Below are 18,287 nucleotides of genomic sequence, written 5' to 3'. Positions count from 1 at the left end.
GCACGCTAACTTAGTGTAGTGACATAGTTATTGTGTGGATAGAAACTACATAAATTATAATTATGGTAGGTGGCTTGTATTTTCTAGTAGGCTAGCGCAACACTTGCTTCGCCTTATAATTGTCTAACCGGTTTGTTAAGTGTTGTTGTAGAAATTTTTAAATAGGCTATTCACCCCCTCTAGCTATTAGGACCTTATACATATGCTAATGACGGATTAATTAGACTTAATAAATTCGTCTCACGAATTACCAACGAATTCTATAACTTATTTTTTTTATTAATATTCAAACACTTCATACGACACCTTCGTATAACATACAATATAACACCCTAAAACTTCACGCTCTAAGTTTAAACCAGGTCAAAACTAATCTACCACTGGACGGGAGCGTCCCTTTGCGCGAGCTCTTCCGTGCGCCTGTCCATGCACCGTCCCCCGTGCTCCCGCTCCCCCCTGCCTGGTAACACTGTGGACCAGTTCCACGGAGGGGAACGCCCGATACTGCACATGTGTCCCCCGCCTGCCTCCCCCGGATCCGGTCACCGCCCCGGTGGGCGTCACCCCCCATCACACCACGCACGCACCCAAGCCTGGCCAAGGCTCTCTCCTTCTCTCCTTCTCGGCTTGGCTTCTCCTTCCTTCCTCTTCCTTCCCCCTCCAACGCGATCGAAACCGAAGCCCTAATCAATCAATCCTCCATCCCGTTCCAGCCCTCTCCAGGCGCCCCGGCCCGCCCCGACCCCGCGTCGCGGAGCCGCCTCGATCCACCTCCCGTCTCCTCCTCCTGGTGGCGTCCCCACTTTCCCCGCGTGTGCGTTGGCCGGCTGGTTCTCGATGAGGGGGTTGCTGGCGGTGGAGGCCGCGGGCGCGGGCGCGGCGGCGGCGTCGGCCTCGGTGCTCAACGGCGCCGTGGACTGGTGGCGCGACGTCAACGAGTCGCCGCTGTGGCAGGACCGCATCTTCCACGCGCTCGCCGTGCTCTACGGCATCGTCTCCGCCGTCGCGCTGGTAAGCACCCTCCCGTGCCCCCTTCGCTGCCCCGACCCCCTCGTCTGGTCCGATCTATCAGAATTGCGCTATGGTACGGAATTTTTATGTCGGTTTCGGTTGATGTTCGGCTCGGTTGCGCTCGCTGGTTTAATTTGTGGCCGCGCAATTTTGAGGGATCTGAGGAAGGAATTGTGGGACGAACTGAGAGAGGCGGCACTGTAACTTCCGCCGAGAATTCTGAATTCGCGGTGTTTAATTTCTCTTGCAGATCCAATTGATCAGAATCGAGTGCAGGGTGCCAGAGTATGGGTGGACAACGCAGAAGGTGTTCCATTTCCTAAACTTCCTCGTGAACGGCGGTGAGCCAGGCATTTGTGCTGATTGCATTACTTTGATTGCATTACTTTGCTTCCACTGGGTGTTTGATTTGGTGGACTGATCAATGTGAATGCTCTGTTCCTGCTTTCAGTGAGGTCCGTCGTGTTCGTGCTGCGGCGAAACGTGCAACTCGTAGAGCCTGAGGTTTGTAGCTGGTTTCATGATTATACTGTACTCGTGTAAAGGTCCTGAGTAATGGTTCGAAGCAATGTGGTGCCACAGATAATACAACATGTGCTTCTCGATATGCCCGGGCTTGTGTTCTTCACGACATATGCACTTTTGGTGCTCTTCTGGGCAGAGATTTATTATCAGGTACCTCGTTTTGTCTTTGATAGACCTCTGTGTTGTTTTGTCAATGCTGTTGCACCTCTTAATTTTTGTTTCTGTTCTGTAGGCACGTGCAATGTCGACTGATGGGCTTAGACCAACTTTCTATTGGATCAATAGCGTGGTCTATGCAATTCAGGTGATAAACCTGTCATTTAAATCATAATTTAGGTTGGACTTCAGAAAGATATATGCTGTGCTAATTTAATACTGTATATGGCAATGTGCACTTTATAGTGTTGTGCTATGGACATTGGTCACAATATCACATCTAAAGTTTTAATAGTCTATGAAAGAGCGTGTCAGGCACCAGGCCAATCCTAGGATTCCTGACCATCTGTTCACATGAGAACATGCCTGTCATTGTTGTTAGACTGCAAAACTAGCAAATCCTTTTGGACGCCAAGTACTGTGATACCTTCCTTTACCAATGAGGAAAAATATTGTGTAAACATATTTAGTGCACTATCTTAACTGCCATCCCATTAGGGTACACATAATTGATGAATGCTAGGCTAGAAACCTCAGTAGTACATGTCATTATTGTCAAGTCTGATTTCTTGGTGAAAACTGGAAAGTAGTCACACTGGGCATGTTGTGTATGCGTTTTTTTTTTTTTTGATACATGCAGGATAGGAACATTCTGGTTTCTGGACTCATTTGGTGTCAATGAATTTCAGATAATTCTATGGTTGGTTTTGTGGTGGAAACCAGTTCGAGTTATGGTCATCTTGTCAAAGATGTTCTTTGCAGGTAATCCATGTTTCATTTCCCCTTTTCCATCAATCTATACCTATATCCCTTTGACAGCGGAAAATCATGGACATATGCATCTTGGCATTCATGAAGTGCAATTATTTTTCATCTTATGTAGTAGAATTATATTGAGGACTCATGGAAATTTTTATTGGTAGAAATTTGTCAAAGTAAATTTTAGAAACAGTTGTTGTGAATATTGGTTTGTGGTATCTGTTATTGCCTTATTAGCAGGGAATGACTTGAAGACCACACCACATTAAAGCTGTGATTGACTTTTTTCAGCTGATAGCGTGCTCTGTTTTTCAGGTGTATCACTATTTGCTGCCCTTGGGTTTGTTCTCTATGGAGGAAGGTAACATTTTCTGGCTTCACTTTGCCCTAACAAATTGATGATATTCTCCTGAAAATCGAGTAACATTCTTTGCTCTTTTTAATGGGTGTTATGTGTGCAGCACCATGGTCTTACTATGTCATTGTCCTGATAGAGTATATCAAATGCCTTCTTTTGCTTAGATGGTAGTAGAGTTCTGACAAAATTTCCACTAAAAGATCCAGAGCAAGACTTGCATTCTGTAACCATCATTTTACAAGCAGAATCAGGATGCGTAGAAGTGGTTTTCTACACTAGTCATAAATACCCATTGCTATACTAGGATGCATGTGAGATCTTCGCAGTACATAACTAATACCCTTGCTTCTTGATTTGTAGGCATATTTTATCATCCTAAGTATGCATGTAGTACAGTTTAACCCTTCGTTGGTTGAGATGGCTTTTGATGTTCTGTCTGTTTCTGTAGGTTATTCCTGATGTTGCAGCGTTTCCCTGTAGAATCGAAAGGAAGGCGAAAGAAATTGCAGGAGGTACACTTTGGATTCTGCTGGTCTGAATTTTTTGGGTATTTCTGTACAAATTATATGCTAATTATGTATTCTGCATACCTCGATGCAGGTTGGCTATGTGACTACCATATGCTTTTCTTGTTTCTTGATCAGATGTGTCATGGTAAGCAATTGCATTTTCTTTGGACTTATCACTATTACTTCCTCCATTCCAAATTACAAGACGTTTTGGCTTTTCTAGATACATAGCTTTTGTTATACCCTTACATATACATTATGTCTAGATACATAGTACTCCCCCCGTTCCAAATTCCAAATCATAAGATGTTTTGGCTTTTCTAGATGCATTGCTTTTACTATGTATCTAGATATAGTGTATATCTAAGTGCATAGCAAAAGCTATGTATCTAGAAAAGCCAACGTCTTATAATTTTGAAAGTTGGGAGTAAAAGAAATGTATCTAGAAAAGCCCAAACGTCTTATAATTTTGAATAGAGGGAGTACCAATTATGTTGGTAGGTATGTCAAAGGAATCCACTAACTTAAGCATGTATATTGCAGATGTGCCTTAATGCATTTGATAAAGCAGCAGATCTTGATGTTCTGAACCATCCAATCCTGAACTTCTTCTATTACCTGGTATGAATCTTGACGGTGTAAAAGAACTTTACCTTACACAGTTTGGATTGCATCAATCTTTAGATTTTTCTATAACCAAGTGTCATTTATTTGGTAGTAATTTTAAAATCTATGGTAGATACATGCAATAGCTTTAGTTTGACATCCAATAAATCGAAATATCTTTGGAGGAGTGTTAGATTTTTGCTTATGCAGATGCAGATCTTTTTGTGATCTTGAATGGCACATACTCCTTCCAGCCCTTAGTCAAACAACTATGGGAATCAAATTATCCTTTTCCGATTTACCCCTTAGTCAAACAGCTATGGGAATCAAATTATCTTTTTTTCAGATTTACTGACAGAATTCACCTACTTCGACTGCAGCTGGTTGAGATAGTGCCGTCGGCTCTGGTGCTCTTCATTCTACGGAAACTGCCTCCAAAGCGTGGGATCACACAATACCACCCAATCCATTAGAGAGCAGGCCTTGGTGGACAGGCAAAGGTTTTCTGGTGGATAATCTTACACAGCGTGGTAAATACAGAAGGCAGAGTGAAAAGTACCACCCTTGCTCACGAGCTTGCCCAGCTTTTTATACGAGGAAAGGCTTTAGAATCTCAGGTTGAAATTGTGTGTAAAAATGCAAGTGCATATCATCTGTTCGCATCGCAGTAATTGTTTGCATGTTTCTTGTAGAACAGCTCGCTTCAGCTAGATTTCAGCCGTCTGCTGCTGCATGCACAGTACCACGTGAGAGAGATTACAGCCGAGCCGCTGCAGCTGTAGGCCTGTAGCGCTGCAAGAGTGCAGCCGAACACTGTTGTGATTCGATCAGTTGAGCTCGACCGTTATTCGCTGGAAACTGTCCGGACCATCCACACCTGAAACCTGGATACTAAAAAAACATTTTGTTAAAGGGTAATTTTGGTCAGTTTCTGTGGCTAGCTACGCAGGTCACAAGCTCCCTCGTCCTGTCACATATGTGTGGGTCCCCACTATAGTGGAGGATTTATGCATGGGTCTCCAGGATAGTGGAGGCCCCACCAGATCTCCTATCCCCTTAGAAACTTAATTCCAGATTATTATAGAAGAGAGCTTCTGCAGCATACTGAGAGGGCTCCATGTGTTTCTTTAAGTGGGATTCATATGTTAGTATCATCTCTCATTTCGTCTCCCTCTTCTCTCTCTCTCTCTCTCCCTTTGTCGTGGCAACGAGCCGAATGAGCGCGGCGCGGCCAACATGCACGCCCGGCACAGTGGTGGTATGGCTAGCCCGCCATGGCGGCCAGCCCGTGCACCCAGCGTGGCGGTGGCCAGCTTGACCGCTCGGCATGGCGGTGGCTGGCGGCCAGAGCACCACGACGGTGCCTCCACCTTCTCGGGGACCCATGTGTCAGTGACAGGACGAGAAAATGGGATTGAGAAAAAAGTGGTGGTAGATTCGCTCGATTTGAGGGATTTAGGGGAGTTTTATGAGAGATTGAGAAAAAAAAATATAGAATAAGATTGAGAAGGGGATCTGCTAGAGCTTTTTTTTTTTTTAATTTCATTCCCCTATAGATCTAGTCGGGTTGCTCTAAGAACGGACGGCAGTGGAGCGTGTTCGCTTAGGCAATTGTAGGGGTGCAAATGGTATAGATTTTTTTTTTTTGACCGTATTTGATACTGAATCCGTTTAGAGAAGTTTATAAATGTCTGTATCTAAGTCCGGATATTTAATATTCGATATCATATCCACATCCGAATACTCAAATCGTATATTTATGATGATATTCAATTGTATCCTATCCGACATAGTTGATACTATTAGTATTTGAATCTAAATTTGAATAGAAATATTTGTCTATCGTTTTCCACGCGTATCCCATGTGCAACACAACATCCAAATACAACAGTTGCAACATAAAAAAAAAGATAGATAAAACCCTTGAAACAAGCGTCTGAAACACTTGCGAAAACACATGGAAGAACATTTGAAAACCATTGCAAACATATCCAACATCATGATAAAACACTTAAAAACATATGCTTGCAATATACATGTATATGCAACATCCAGATCTACTTTTACAATATTTAGATAAAACACTTGCAACATACATCGAAAAAAAAGATTTGGAACATATAATAAAAACATACGTGCATAGCCATTACAACATGTGCAACATTCTGATCTACTTTGCAACATCGATATACAACACTTGTAATATACATTTGAAACATCTGAAACACTTGAAACATACTCTTACAACATACGCTAGTCAGAGGGATGTCAACGGTCTAGCGTACACCCAAGTGTAGGCGCGGGCCTCCCCTTTCTGCCGATGTGCGAGGTTCATGGGGCGCATGCGCATGCCTCTCCTGCCTCCCCTTCCACGATGGGTGAGGTGGATGGAGACGCGGCACGAGATGGTGGCGCGGACCGCAAAGCAGCTAGGGTAGGGCCCAGGTGCAGCGTTGCCGCGTTGGAGAAGACCGTGGCGGGCGGGTGCGCTGCCTGCAGCGAGTGGCTCTGCGCAGCTGCGCTGGAGACAACGAGAATTCTATTTTGAGATACATAGGCTGAGTGCGGGTGCGGGATGTCCGGAGGGACGGGCGCCCGCATCCTATCGTTACCGAACAAACCCTGCTGCGATGTGCAGCATCTCCCTTTGATTGGATTGACGAGCTGCGTCGGGCAGGCCACGGCCTCTAGCGATGCCCACCGGCACAGATCGGCGCCGGCACCTGCTGCCGCAGCACAGGAGCCCGATATCTGTTCGGCTGATTAATTTTGCAGGTAAATCGATTGAAATTATTTTATTGTGAGAGAAAAATACTACACTGTAACTGATAAGCCAGACTAATAAGTCCACACGCACGATTGCATGCTGCGCCACGAAAAACATCGTCGAGGGGAACGGCAAGCGGTCCGAAACAGACAACAGAACAGGTGAAGTCCGAAAGTCTGATAAATTTTCTCTAATGATACCACACCAAGCCTGACACATAAAGGGGATTACTGAACAGTTAACAAGGGCTATCTATTTGTCACAACGGGAATGAAAAAAAAAAGAGACAGACATCCTCTTCACAAAAAAATTTGCATTCTCTCTTACTGCTCCAAGTTATTATACACCCTACTGTTCCAGTAGGTTTCCAGCCAAAAGGAAGATTCTGGTCATTACATGCTTATTATGCACAGGTTTCCATCATGGGAATATCAGAAGATTATATAGCCTATACAGAGCAGAAAAAGAAAGGTAACATATAAAAATTCAGAAGGTGTCTAGCTATCTTGTTCTACGGTTTCAGGTTTATTTTCTGTGCTATCCTGGTGTACTGACGATGTTTCTGCAGCCCACGAGTCTGTTTTTCCCATACCTCGCTGCTCAGGAACAGGCAGTTCATGTGAAGCAGCTCCAGAACTGCCATCCTGACCCTGAAATGGTGCATCTGATGGCCCTACTTTACACAAGTCAGCTTCCATCCCCCTAGGCTCTTCAGAACTGCCATCCAGAACCTGACATGGTATATCTGATGCCTCTGCTTCACGCAAGTCTATTCCCACCCCACCCTGCTCAGGAACAGGCAGTTCATGGGAAGCAACTCCAGAATTGCCATCCTGTGTGGTACAAAGAGGCTTACCTGCACTTTGAAGTGTTATTTCTGAGGACTCATCCTTTATTGGTAAATCTGATGATTCATCTTCACATACACCTCTCTTCACCGCTCCCTGCCCAGGTGCATACTGTTCATGGGAGGGAGCTCCACAACCACCATGACACTCTGGCCCAGGAGGTTGATCTACAGTTTCAGGTCTCCTTTTCGTGTTGTCCTGTTGCGGTGAATCTGATGATTCTGCTCTACACCAGTTCCTCTTTGTCCCTTGCTGCCCAGGAGCTAGCAGGTTGTGGGATGGAGTTTCAGAACCGCCATTCTGCACCTGACACTGAGATTCTGTCCAACGGTAAACAAACCGTTCATGCCATCCTCTCGTATCTCCTCTCCCGTGGCAGGAAGTTCTTCCTCTGCCTCGACCACCAATTCGACCATGTGGCGCTTGTCGTTCAATACTATTGAATTGCCTGTGTCCATTGGCCCTGCCAAATTCAGAATCTGTAACTCCATATGAACCAAACCTTTGTTGGAAAGACCCTTTGTTCTGAAACTCAGGATAAACAGATCTATTCTGAAATTCGCAGTTGTAGTAGGTTCCTGGAGCTTGCCATGCGCCAAGAACACTAATTTGGCCGTGTGATTCTTCCCTATAAGCTGATCTAGGAGTATGCCTTCCATTGCCTGCTTGAAAACTACTACTGCACAGGGGTTCACGTGACAACCTGACATGGGGTTCTGGCCCAAGATGCTGCTTGGACCATCCTTTATACCCTTCCAGAGGAGAGCCATGCCAGTCACTCGAAGCATTGTAGTTGTTGAACCGATTTTGATTAGCAGGCACAGCTCGGGATTGATTATTGTAGTGACCACTGCAAAAGGGTTCGTCTTGCTGAAAGCGAGTTCTGTACCTTTCCTCTCTACTAGCTGAGAAATTATTGGTCCTTCGACATGCATTTGGTCCCTGATCATGGGATTTGGTCATGCTCCTTGCATTGCTAGAAGCTGGACGCTCATTCCATCTTCTTGGTGGGCTGTTCCTGACAGCCACCACATCGCGTGTTGATGACCAAGATGGCGCTCCATTTGCGCGGCTATTCCTCTGATAAAGTGCAGAAAGAATGATGTAAGGCATTTGGATCAACAGAACTTTGCAAAAAAAAATGTATTAGGCTGCTAATCTTATGAGGGAAAATAGATTACTCTAGTATAAATGATAATGTTTCTGAAGAACAGAATATGACTGGACAAGAAACACTGGAAATATTATAGTTAGTATAGCATAGCCAGAAAATCCAAACTAGTGATATCTTTCAAGCACACTATGATATTACTTCACTCATCCTATATTAATATTTCTCACTCCAGGATGTTTTAGAAATTGGTTTCAGGGCAGCAGCGCTCGAACAAGATTAGAAGGCTCCTGATGGCACCACCCTGAAGACCTGATTGCGCCACCAAGAGCAGCAAGTTAGTGACCCTCAATGCCTTCACAACTCCAAGTCCTATATGTATCCTTGAGTAGACACAAAGAGTATAACCATAGTGTAGGGTGTAGGGATGTAACAAGTAATAGTAAGATTCACTTATTATGGTTTTGTTAAAGAGGAGGAGCAGGAAACAATCACATACTATCAAGGAAGTAACTACATGCCTAACAAGAAGGATACATAGAGCTTTTTTTGCTTCACAAAAAACTAGATTCCAGAATACCTGTTCTCTTCGACTCCATTGCTCAGGCTTAGTTGCAGACCTGACTACTTCTGCTAAGTCCTTATCCTTAAAAGCATCAAAGAAACATCCACGCCTTTTTGAATCACAGACTAAATCAGCCCATATTGAATTGCTAGCCAGTAAAGTAGTTCCATTTCCAAGGATCCAAAGGCAGTACCTGTTATGGCAGAAACATAGCAATTACTGAACTGAAAATGCAGTGGAACAGTGTTTTAACTCTAACTTCACTATACTAGGTGTCTATGGCAACATACTTGGCTCTTGTCAAAGCCACATTGATTCTCCCAGAATCAGAGAGAAAGCCTACTTTCCCATCTTTATTGGACCTAACTGTTGAAATCAATATAATGTCCTCCTCACCACCTTGAAATCCATCAATAGATTTTACTGTGACAGATAGGAAGTCATGCTTCTCAAACTTTCGTCCAAGTCTATCTTGCAATGCAATCACTTGAGCTGTATAAGGAGATATTACACCAACACTTGTTCTCTGCCTCTTCTCAGTGCACTCTACAGTTGTTTTAGGCAAAAGAAAAGGACACTAGTTAGCTTTATCCAAAACTCTGGAGAACAGTTAATCTAGCCAATAAAATATTTCTTTCAGAAACAAAGTCACCTAATAAAAAAAATAAAAAGAATGCAAAACATGATGAACTGATGACCTTGGCAGTAAGCAATGAAGCATGGTGACCAATATCTAGACTAAGAATGTATGGTTTGTCATTTTGTGCTAGTTGAGCAAGTGCAGAGAATAAACAAGTTATATATGCATGTCTTTCCAAAGATGGCAGCATGGAATCCAATATTTCGACTCTGGTAAAGAAGAGGTCATCTCCTATCCTCATCATAATACCAACAAAATAAAATAAGCAAATATAAGGCCAAAGTACATAGGTCATAAAGATACACAGTATTATTATTCCCAACCACTTCTTTCCATTAACAACAGGTCAACAGCTCCTTCTCAAAGTACAAAATACTGATATGAGTAGAATGATAAAATGTTTCATACTGAATTACAAGTCAGACCTGACATCATCACTGAGGTAATCCATGTTAAAAGGTTTATCAGTAAGTAGGTTTATCATGCCATCAAGGTATAAAACCATCTTAGTACAGTTCTCATTTTTTTTCAGTGTGTTATGTGAAGGCTAAAGCCTTAAAATGTACCTTTGGCAAGTCTTTCGACTATATTGGCTGCTACAGCAACCTCAGCCATATTTTTGGAACTCTGACCAAGGCTATCAAGCATTTCCATGTCGTTATCAATATGAATAAATGAATATGCACCATAAATAGGTCCAGGTAGATAACTCTTGGCATAGTCTTCCTGCTTGACAATGGGACCATCTGAAATCCGATTATCATAAAAATTGGAGTTTGGAAATTTACTGATGCTAGGGTGCATTCTATATTGTACTTCCAGCAAGTGCTTGCTGTAACCCATAGTGCACAGTCTCTGATAGAGGCTTCGTCCAAAGTCAGCATCTTTAGCAATCTAGCAAGTTGCAGCAAGGAGGCATAGTATGAGCATTTGTAGAATTCTAAATATAATCACTGGTAATGAAATTTGTAGTTGATGAAAGAGATCATGGCATTCAAAATAGCTCATAACAAATATACCTTGCTCTTTACCAACGATGATAGCTGGTTTTCATCGCCAATTAGTAAAACATGTTCTATCCCTTGTAGCAATAGAGGAACCAGTGATTCACATTCTTTTAGTTGTGCTGCCTCATCAATAACTAAGATGCTTATAGGCCTCACACTTTGCAGTCTGAACAACTCAAATGAACTAGAAGCAGTGCAAAATATAAGCTTCGCATGTTTCAAACATAAGTCCCGGATTGAAACCTCATTGTCTTCACAAGGAAGCTGCATCTTCGAAAGAGCCGCAAGAGTTTTTATACAACGAGACTTTATCTCCAAAGGGCTATCTAGAGAAATATTACAGTCATGAAAGTCATCTGCATCATCTATCAGGTCATCATGACTACCAGAGGAGTCAGGAACTTCATCAGCAGGATTAAAGATTGTAAAAAGAAGCTCATCAGACACATCATCTGCACTCAGCGACTGCTGCAATTTATCTACCAAGCTTTTCGCAGACATCATTTTATCAAAGTTCTTGCCCAGGGAACTCCTTGGTAGATGGTCAAAGAATGTATCGATACATCTGACCAATTCATTGGCTAAAGTGCTGAATCTACTAGTAAAATATTTCTTAAAGGTGAGGTCGCGTGCATCGCCGCTCCCTTGCTGTATATCCACGGACATTCTGTACCGAGAAATGCAATTCACTAGGAATGTTACGACAGAATCCACACAATGCTTCCACCCATGTTGTCGGTTGAAGCTGCTCAACAACTTCTGGACACGATCATCCAAATATATTTCTGACAGTAACTTGCCAATTTGCAAACGGTCCTTGTTACCGAATAAAATGATGTCACCTAATGAATAATGGTGTCTTAGAGAAAAGTCCCCAATCAGCTCAAGAAGACGAGAAGCAACTTGCAGGACAGCCATGTTAGTTGGAGCACATGCAAGAGTTCTCTGTTCCTTCATCAGAAGCATTTGTAGCATCACTGCAACTGTTGTAGTTTTACCTGTGCCTGGTGGACCCCAAACTAGCCGCACAGAAGACCTGTGACTGCATTCACTTGCCAAAATGCAACTTGCTACTGCATCAAGTTGTGAGTCATTCAGCCTAAAATTGCAGAGATCACCCTTGATTTCATCATGTGATTTATTAATGCAGTATTTACAATGTCCAAGAGCCTGCAGCATCAATTCAAAAACTTCAGCAATGGTACATGAGTTCTATAAACAATGGTACATGAGTTCTATAAACAAAAATGAAAACAAAGAAGAGGACGACTAACAACAAAAAATTGTTGAATTGTATGAACACAGCATGCATCACCGAATTCATTTTGTGCCATCAGAATTTGAACTGCTTAATAAAAAAGTTGGCAATGTCAATGAAGGCCAACTTTGAATACAATGTTGGTAATATAATGGTAGGGCTTAAAATAATATTGCGGCAGCATGACAATAGGAAGGAGCAATTCCATTCCACAAGCTATAACATACAGTTAAACTAGATCAATTCGTTAGCAGTTAAAAAGATGGGAGTTAATTTTCATGTCATTTCACATAATTTAAAGTACCGTGTGACATTCTAGGAATATTTTTATAAAGCTATGTATATCTGTAACATCAGGATGCTAATCATGAAAAGAATATATGCAAGTGTGTGAGCAGCAGTGAAATAGATATTCCAACATATAGTTCAAACCATGCAAGCCTAGATACATAAGTTGCTCCATTCTGTAAACAATGAAAACAAGCAATAATTCTTTATGCACTTTATTCGCATCTTACAAAAGAAATATTAACAGAAAAAGCAAGACATGTGATGATCAAAAGCATACCATCCTCATTAATGTATTTCAGATACAACTACGAAAGAAAACATGGAAAAAGGGATTTTTCTCTTGTACACTGTAAACTAGTCATACTATCTAACATTGTAACTGAAAAACTCACGTAATTGTTTCTTCCCAACATGCTATGGATGATTTTTGAATCCATTGACAAACCCCTTCGGAGCACAACCCAAACACGGTCATATGTTACCATATTAGTCAGGTACATGGCATAGAAGGACCATCGCTTTGATTCACCTGTCTCTTTCTCATTTCTTCCATGCAGATTGCTGCACTTTTCAACCTTGTGTGACTCTTTCCAGACATTTCGATGCACAGATGAGTTTCTACATTTCGAAGCCATTGCTTCTCGATCTAGCATTTCCCAAGACTTGTCCATACCTTCAGCATACAACTTATCATATTTATTAGCCCCAATTGGCCGCCTTTCATCTCCTTGTGCCCCAGTCTCCATCAACCGAGATGCCTTGACTGTCATCTTGTTACCATTAACCTTACTGACCCATACGATGACACAAGATTTGGACTGTTTCAGAATATCAGATTGATTTGCCGGTTTTGTTTCTGAAATCAGTAGAATATCAGCCGATTTTGGCTTATAATTATCAATCCCACAGCCATGAGACGTTCCCCTCCATCTGCCAAGACTGATCTCGTATGACCCATTCCCTTTCCTCATTGAATTAACAGAGAGCAGATCTGCATATGGAGCGTTGGAGATGTCCTCCATGCTTGAACACATGTCATCCCTGACCTCTTCTAAAAGTGGCCCAAAATACGATGTCATGTACTGCTCCATGCTGCTAAATGTCTCTGGTATCTTCGACACCTGTAAGAACATTCCCCGCTTCCATGAATCATAGATGTTTTTTTCTTGGCAGTTTGCAATAAATCAGTCCATAAAGCTTATCTATTTTTTATTATTATGCCAGTTTGAAAATATTCAGTATAATCAGTCCATAAATCTGCTGCAGAATACAAGAACAATTGTAATGCAATGATGGCTCCAAATGTCATAGGCAGATGTACGTGAATGAAATATAAACATTCAGTCAGCAGCAGGGTAGTTATATCTTAGCCAGTGGCACAGTCTAAACCAAAGAGTAGACCTAGAAGATATCGCGGGGACCTAAGGTACAATTCAAATGACAGACAAAGCGCAATCAGTAAATCATCCGCTGCTGAAGCTACAAAGGAAAACGAATTGTACAACAAATTCTCCGCCCAACGCAAAATGCGGGTCCCAAACAATTCAACCTGATGAACCTAAAACAGCCCAGGGACAGGGAGGAATGCCCGTTAACGCGCAAACCCCCACGCACTTCCTCAGATCCACACGGATCATCCGCTAGCACGCCAGGTGCCTAGCACCAAGTGGCCAGTAGAGAGATGTGGAGAGGGAGGCGCGGGCGGGCGGGCGGGCAACGTAAGCAGCTCCTCACCTTGTCGCGGAGCAGGTCCTTGTCGAGGATTTGGTCAACGGACCACGAGAGCACGATGTCGGAGAGGCTCTGGCTCCTCCACCGCCACAGCGAGTCCACGGGGCCGTCCTTCCCCGGCGTCCGCGCCGCCTGGCGCCGCTCCTCCTCCTCCTCCTCACCAGCCCCGTTGACAGCGGAGCTCGACGGGTCGCCGGGATCCTCGTCGCCGTCTCTGGCATCGCGCGGGCGCCGCATTTTGCCTCGTCTCGGAAGTAAGGACGCGGGGTCAAGAGGCCAGGTGAAGGCGACGAGGCGCTGTCTCGAGATTGGCAGGGGATTTGGGGACGCCCTTTTTCGTTAGGAGAGGGGCTCAAATCTTAGGTTTAGGTTTAAATTCTGCGAGTAAAGTTTAAATACATTGGGTGTTATATTAAGATATCGTATGAGAGTGTTTGATAGTAATAATATAATAAATTTTGAAGTTCTTACTAATTTACGAGACGAATTTATTAAGCCTAATAAATTCATTATTAGTACATGTTTACTGTAGCACCACATTATCAAATCATGGACTAATTAGGTTTAAAAAATGTCTTGTAAATTAGTCACAATCTGTGCAATTAGTTATTTTTTAGTCTATCACCCTGTTCGCTGATGATGAAATTTGGCTTATGCTGATGCTTATGCTGAAATGTTGTGAGAGAAAAATATTGTTTTATAGCTGAAAAGTAGTTTGTAATAAGCTCAAACGAACCGGGCATATATTTAATACTCCATACACATGTTAAACATCCGATGTGATAGAGAGTAATGTTTAAAGGAAGGAACTAAACAAGGCCTTACTCCGTATTTACTGTCTCTCTAAAGACTGAACTGAATGGTGAAAGTGTATTTGCTTCCTATGTGGGCTTTGGTGTACAGATGACATTCAAATTAGGGACTAATGTGATCTTAACAAGACATGTCGCAGCTATTAGTCCCATGAAAGAATCAAAGAGTTGATCAAGATGAAATGGTATCCCTCAATTCTTGAAGTTGAAAAGGCGAACGAACTCAAAACGCTCTCCAAAGGTTTTAATTTTGTTTTTTAGTTTAGTATCTGCCACACTATAAAGAGGGATACAAATTTAGTTGGTCTGAGGAAAATAAAGTACTCAAGCATTAAAATAAAATCAAAAGAGAGACACTCTAGCACTCCACGAGCACGTAGATTATTTTTTTGTGACTGTTGGTGTCGGAAGTCCCAACGTAAACCGAAACTCCCGACAGTCGGAAGTCATGACTCTTGCTGGAAGTTTTGACTTCTAGTCACTTAGCCTGTGCGGTGACTGTGGACGTCAGAAGTCCTGACCCAAGCCGGGAGTCCCGACATCGATGGTTCTGCTGGCCAACTATCTGCGCTCGTCGAAACTCCCGACCCAAGCCGGAAGTCCCGGCATCAGCGGTGCTGGCTGGTTGTTTAACTGCGCACGTCGGAAGTCTCGACGTTTGTCGGGAGTTCCGACATTAACTTGCACGCGTGGACTTCTGACCCTGTGTGAACAGTATTTTCTGTTAACGTCGGAAGTCCTGAGATCTGCGTCAGAACTTCCGATGTAGATCTGAACGGTTAGATTTTTACTTGTAGTATAAATACCCCTCTCTTCACTTCTAACCGTTACGAACTTATTCACAGCTGACCCACTTCATGCTCAATAGCTCCCAAGCAACTAAAGCACCCCTCTCCTTTCCCCTTTGCTCTAATCTTCGATTCTCTTAGTGTTTTGAGTGAAAGGAGAGTGGATTAAGTGAGAGCATCACTTTGGCAAGCTTGAGAACTTGATTTCTTCGTCAAGCTGGTTGATTTTGCGTCTATTACTCTTGGGGCTTTGCCCCTAGTCGGCTAGGCGTTGCCCAAGAGCTTTCATCTTGTGGAAGAGCCTTGGGAAATTTGTATCACCCTTCGATTTCTTAGTGGAAAGCTCAAGTGACATTTGTGGTCGCTTTGAGAGAGGCAAGGAGGTGGAAGAGACTCCGACCTTGGTGGTCACCTCAACAACGAGGACGTAGGAGCTCCTTTGTGGGGTTGTCGAATCTCGGAATAAATTCTTGTGTCCCGCGTACTTATTATTGTTGCTGCTGTGATTGCTAGAGATTACTTGTATTTATTTCTCTTTCTCTTCTAAACTTTCATTTTAGGGTTTGGACTCGATCTACGGTTTGAAGGCATTACGGCGTCAAGGGAGTGACTCAACATCTTCACCAAACTACTAGGAAGTGAGGTTGTAAGATTATTTATCCGTAAAGTTAAATTTAGCACTGCTTTGTAGTTCACATAGACATTGGAACTGTTGACGTTTGCGCTAGAACTTCTGACAACGTCGGGAGTTCCGACCCAAATGCCGGGACTTCCAACATTGACTGACAGATTTGAACATAGCATTTGCAGTAAATTTTTAGATACGCCTATTCACCCCCCCCCCCCCCTCTAGGCATTGTTAGATCCTTTCAAATGGTCAGTACTCAGTAGGCAGGCAGTAGGATCCCTCGTGTGACAATTGGGCTTCGGCCTCTTTGGCACCCATTGTCCCATTCTTTACAGGCGTGATTGGTTGCAGAGCCTTATGCCAGGTTGGCTAGACTATGCAGGACCGAAGAAGCTAGGTTAAGTTCCTACAAATGATCATGGTTAGATGTCTTTGTTGTTGGTTTAGTACGAGACGAGAGTGCATCTGACACATGGGTCTTTGCATCATGCGTGAATCAAATCATCTTGCACCATGAGGGAAGAAGAGGGGGGGGGGACAAGCAAATGGTGCGAGATAGAGAACCAAATAAGGCCAAAGTGCATGATGTGGTACGAGATAGCCCTTTGGACGATTCGAGTAGGGCAACCAATCACCCCCTGCAGCAGCAACTGCAGCTCACTCATATACTCCCCCCGTCTCAAATTATTATCCATTGTTTTTTTCTGCATAACTTTGACTAGGTTTATAGAAAATACGTGCAACATTGTATCTTCAAATAAATTTATTATGAAAATAGATTCAACGTTATTAATTGTGTACCATAAATATTAATATTTTTATATAAAATTAATTAAAGCTATTTCTCGAAAAACGAGAACGATAGTTATTTTGGAACGGCGGGAGTAAGTTACTGTATTATTACTCCCTCCATCCTATAATAAGTGCACTTCAGGAGTTTAAGATTTGTCCCAAAATAAGTGTATTTATAGCTATAAGATCAATATCAGTGGGAGTTTCGTCTAAGGCCTTGTTCACTTGAACTTTTATCAGTCATGGTATAGTATTTTTCTCTCACAACAAATCAGCCAACAATACTTTTCAGCCTAGCTTTTCAGTGAAGCGAACAGGACCTAAATTTCATTTGTATTTAATATTGTAACACATCAGCAAAATTGATGACTTGGCAAGTTAATTATAAAGCGGGAGATAGAGAGTTTCATAGAGTTTCATTAGGATGAAACCCACCAGCACAGTTATTAACACAAAAGTTGACGTGTCAGTCTTATTAATTATGCTATAAAACTCCCCACTGAGACAGGCTTAAGATAACATAACTATTTGTCTTTTTCTACTTTGTCTCTTTCCAAAGTGTAATGATTATATCATTATATGGGTATATCTATAATTTTTCATTAATATTGATCTCTCCACCCAAATCCTAGGAGTGTACTTATCTTGGGACGAAGAGAGTACCAGATTATATATACCGCCTTGTCATGTTCTTGTAAAGATCAGATAAGTAGTGTCGGGGACCTAATACCGGGGTACCCCAGAAGGTGGAACCAATAACCATCGAACGTTAAAAACTTCTGGACGGATAAGGGCGCCGTTACGGCCCTTGTTCGAATGACAGGAGTTTGGTTCCGCCTCGCCCGACGCCTTTGGGATAGCTCTGCCTCGCCCGAGGGCTAAGGGCTAGTCTCCGCCTTGTCCGACGCCTTTGGGATAGCTCTGCCTCGTTCGAGGGCTAAGGGCTAGTCTCCGTCTCGCCCGACGCCTTTGGGGTAGGCTCGGTCTCGCCCAAGGGCTAAGGGCTAGTCTCCACCTCGCCCGACGCCTTTGGACGGGCTCGGTCTCACCCAAGGACTAAGGGCTAGTCTCTGCCTCGCCCGACGCCTTTTGGGCCAACCTCACCTCGCCCAAGGGCTGAGGGAT

The 18,287-nt window shown here is 43.0% G+C and overlaps 2 protein-coding genes across 3 annotated transcripts; one reads left to right on the top strand and one right to left on the bottom strand.

Annotated features, from left to right (window-relative positions):
• Positions 1–575: 575 nt before the first annotated feature.
• On the top strand, positions 576–4,776 carry LOC136539430 (tobamovirus multiplication protein 3-like). 2 transcript variants are annotated; one of them, XR_010779655.1, is made up of 12 exons: positions 576–1,011; positions 1,262–1,352; positions 1,463–1,515; positions 1,594–1,686; positions 1,769–1,840; positions 2,382–2,454; positions 2,767–2,812; positions 3,258–3,321; positions 3,410–3,463; positions 3,862–3,939; positions 4,305–4,541; positions 4,622–4,776. XR_010779655.1 is itself a non-coding variant. In XM_066531384.1 (11 exons), exons 1-11 carry the CDS (start codon positions 838–840, stop codon positions 4,395–4,397), a joined length of 891 nt encoding a protein of 296 aa, XP_066387481.1. In that variant the 5' UTR covers positions 576–837; the 3' UTR covers positions 4,398–4,776. The 2 variants fall into 2 exon arrangements, 1 of the variants encoding a protein (XP_066387481.1); XM_066531384.1 differs by having other exon boundaries at positions 4,305–4,776.
• Positions 4,777–6,989: 2,213 nt separating this feature from the next.
• Positions 6,990–14,443, bottom strand: LOC136528330 (uncharacterized). The gene is made up of 7 exons (XM_066521283.1): positions 14,146–14,443; positions 12,804–13,532; positions 10,875–12,032; positions 10,422–10,749; positions 9,506–9,761; positions 9,231–9,408; positions 6,990–8,619 (listed from the first exon to the last, which is right to left on the bottom strand). The coding sequence occupies exons 1-7, from the start codon at positions 14,377–14,379 to the stop codon at positions 7,189–7,191; spliced, it is 4,314 nt and encodes a 1,437-aa protein (XP_066377380.1). The 5' UTR covers positions 14,380–14,443; the 3' UTR covers positions 6,990–7,188.
• Positions 14,444–18,287: the final 3,844 nt, after the last annotated feature.

The sequence above is a fragment of the Miscanthus floridulus genome, chromosome 2 (genome assembly GCF_019320115.1).
Source record: "Miscanthus floridulus cultivar M001 chromosome 2, ASM1932011v1, whole genome shotgun sequence".
Taxonomy (NCBI): Eukaryota; Viridiplantae; Streptophyta; class Magnoliopsida; order Poales; family Poaceae; genus Miscanthus; species Miscanthus floridulus.
The sequence above is the reverse complement of the archived record's forward strand: the minus strand, read 5'-3'. Positions and strand labels throughout refer to the sequence as shown.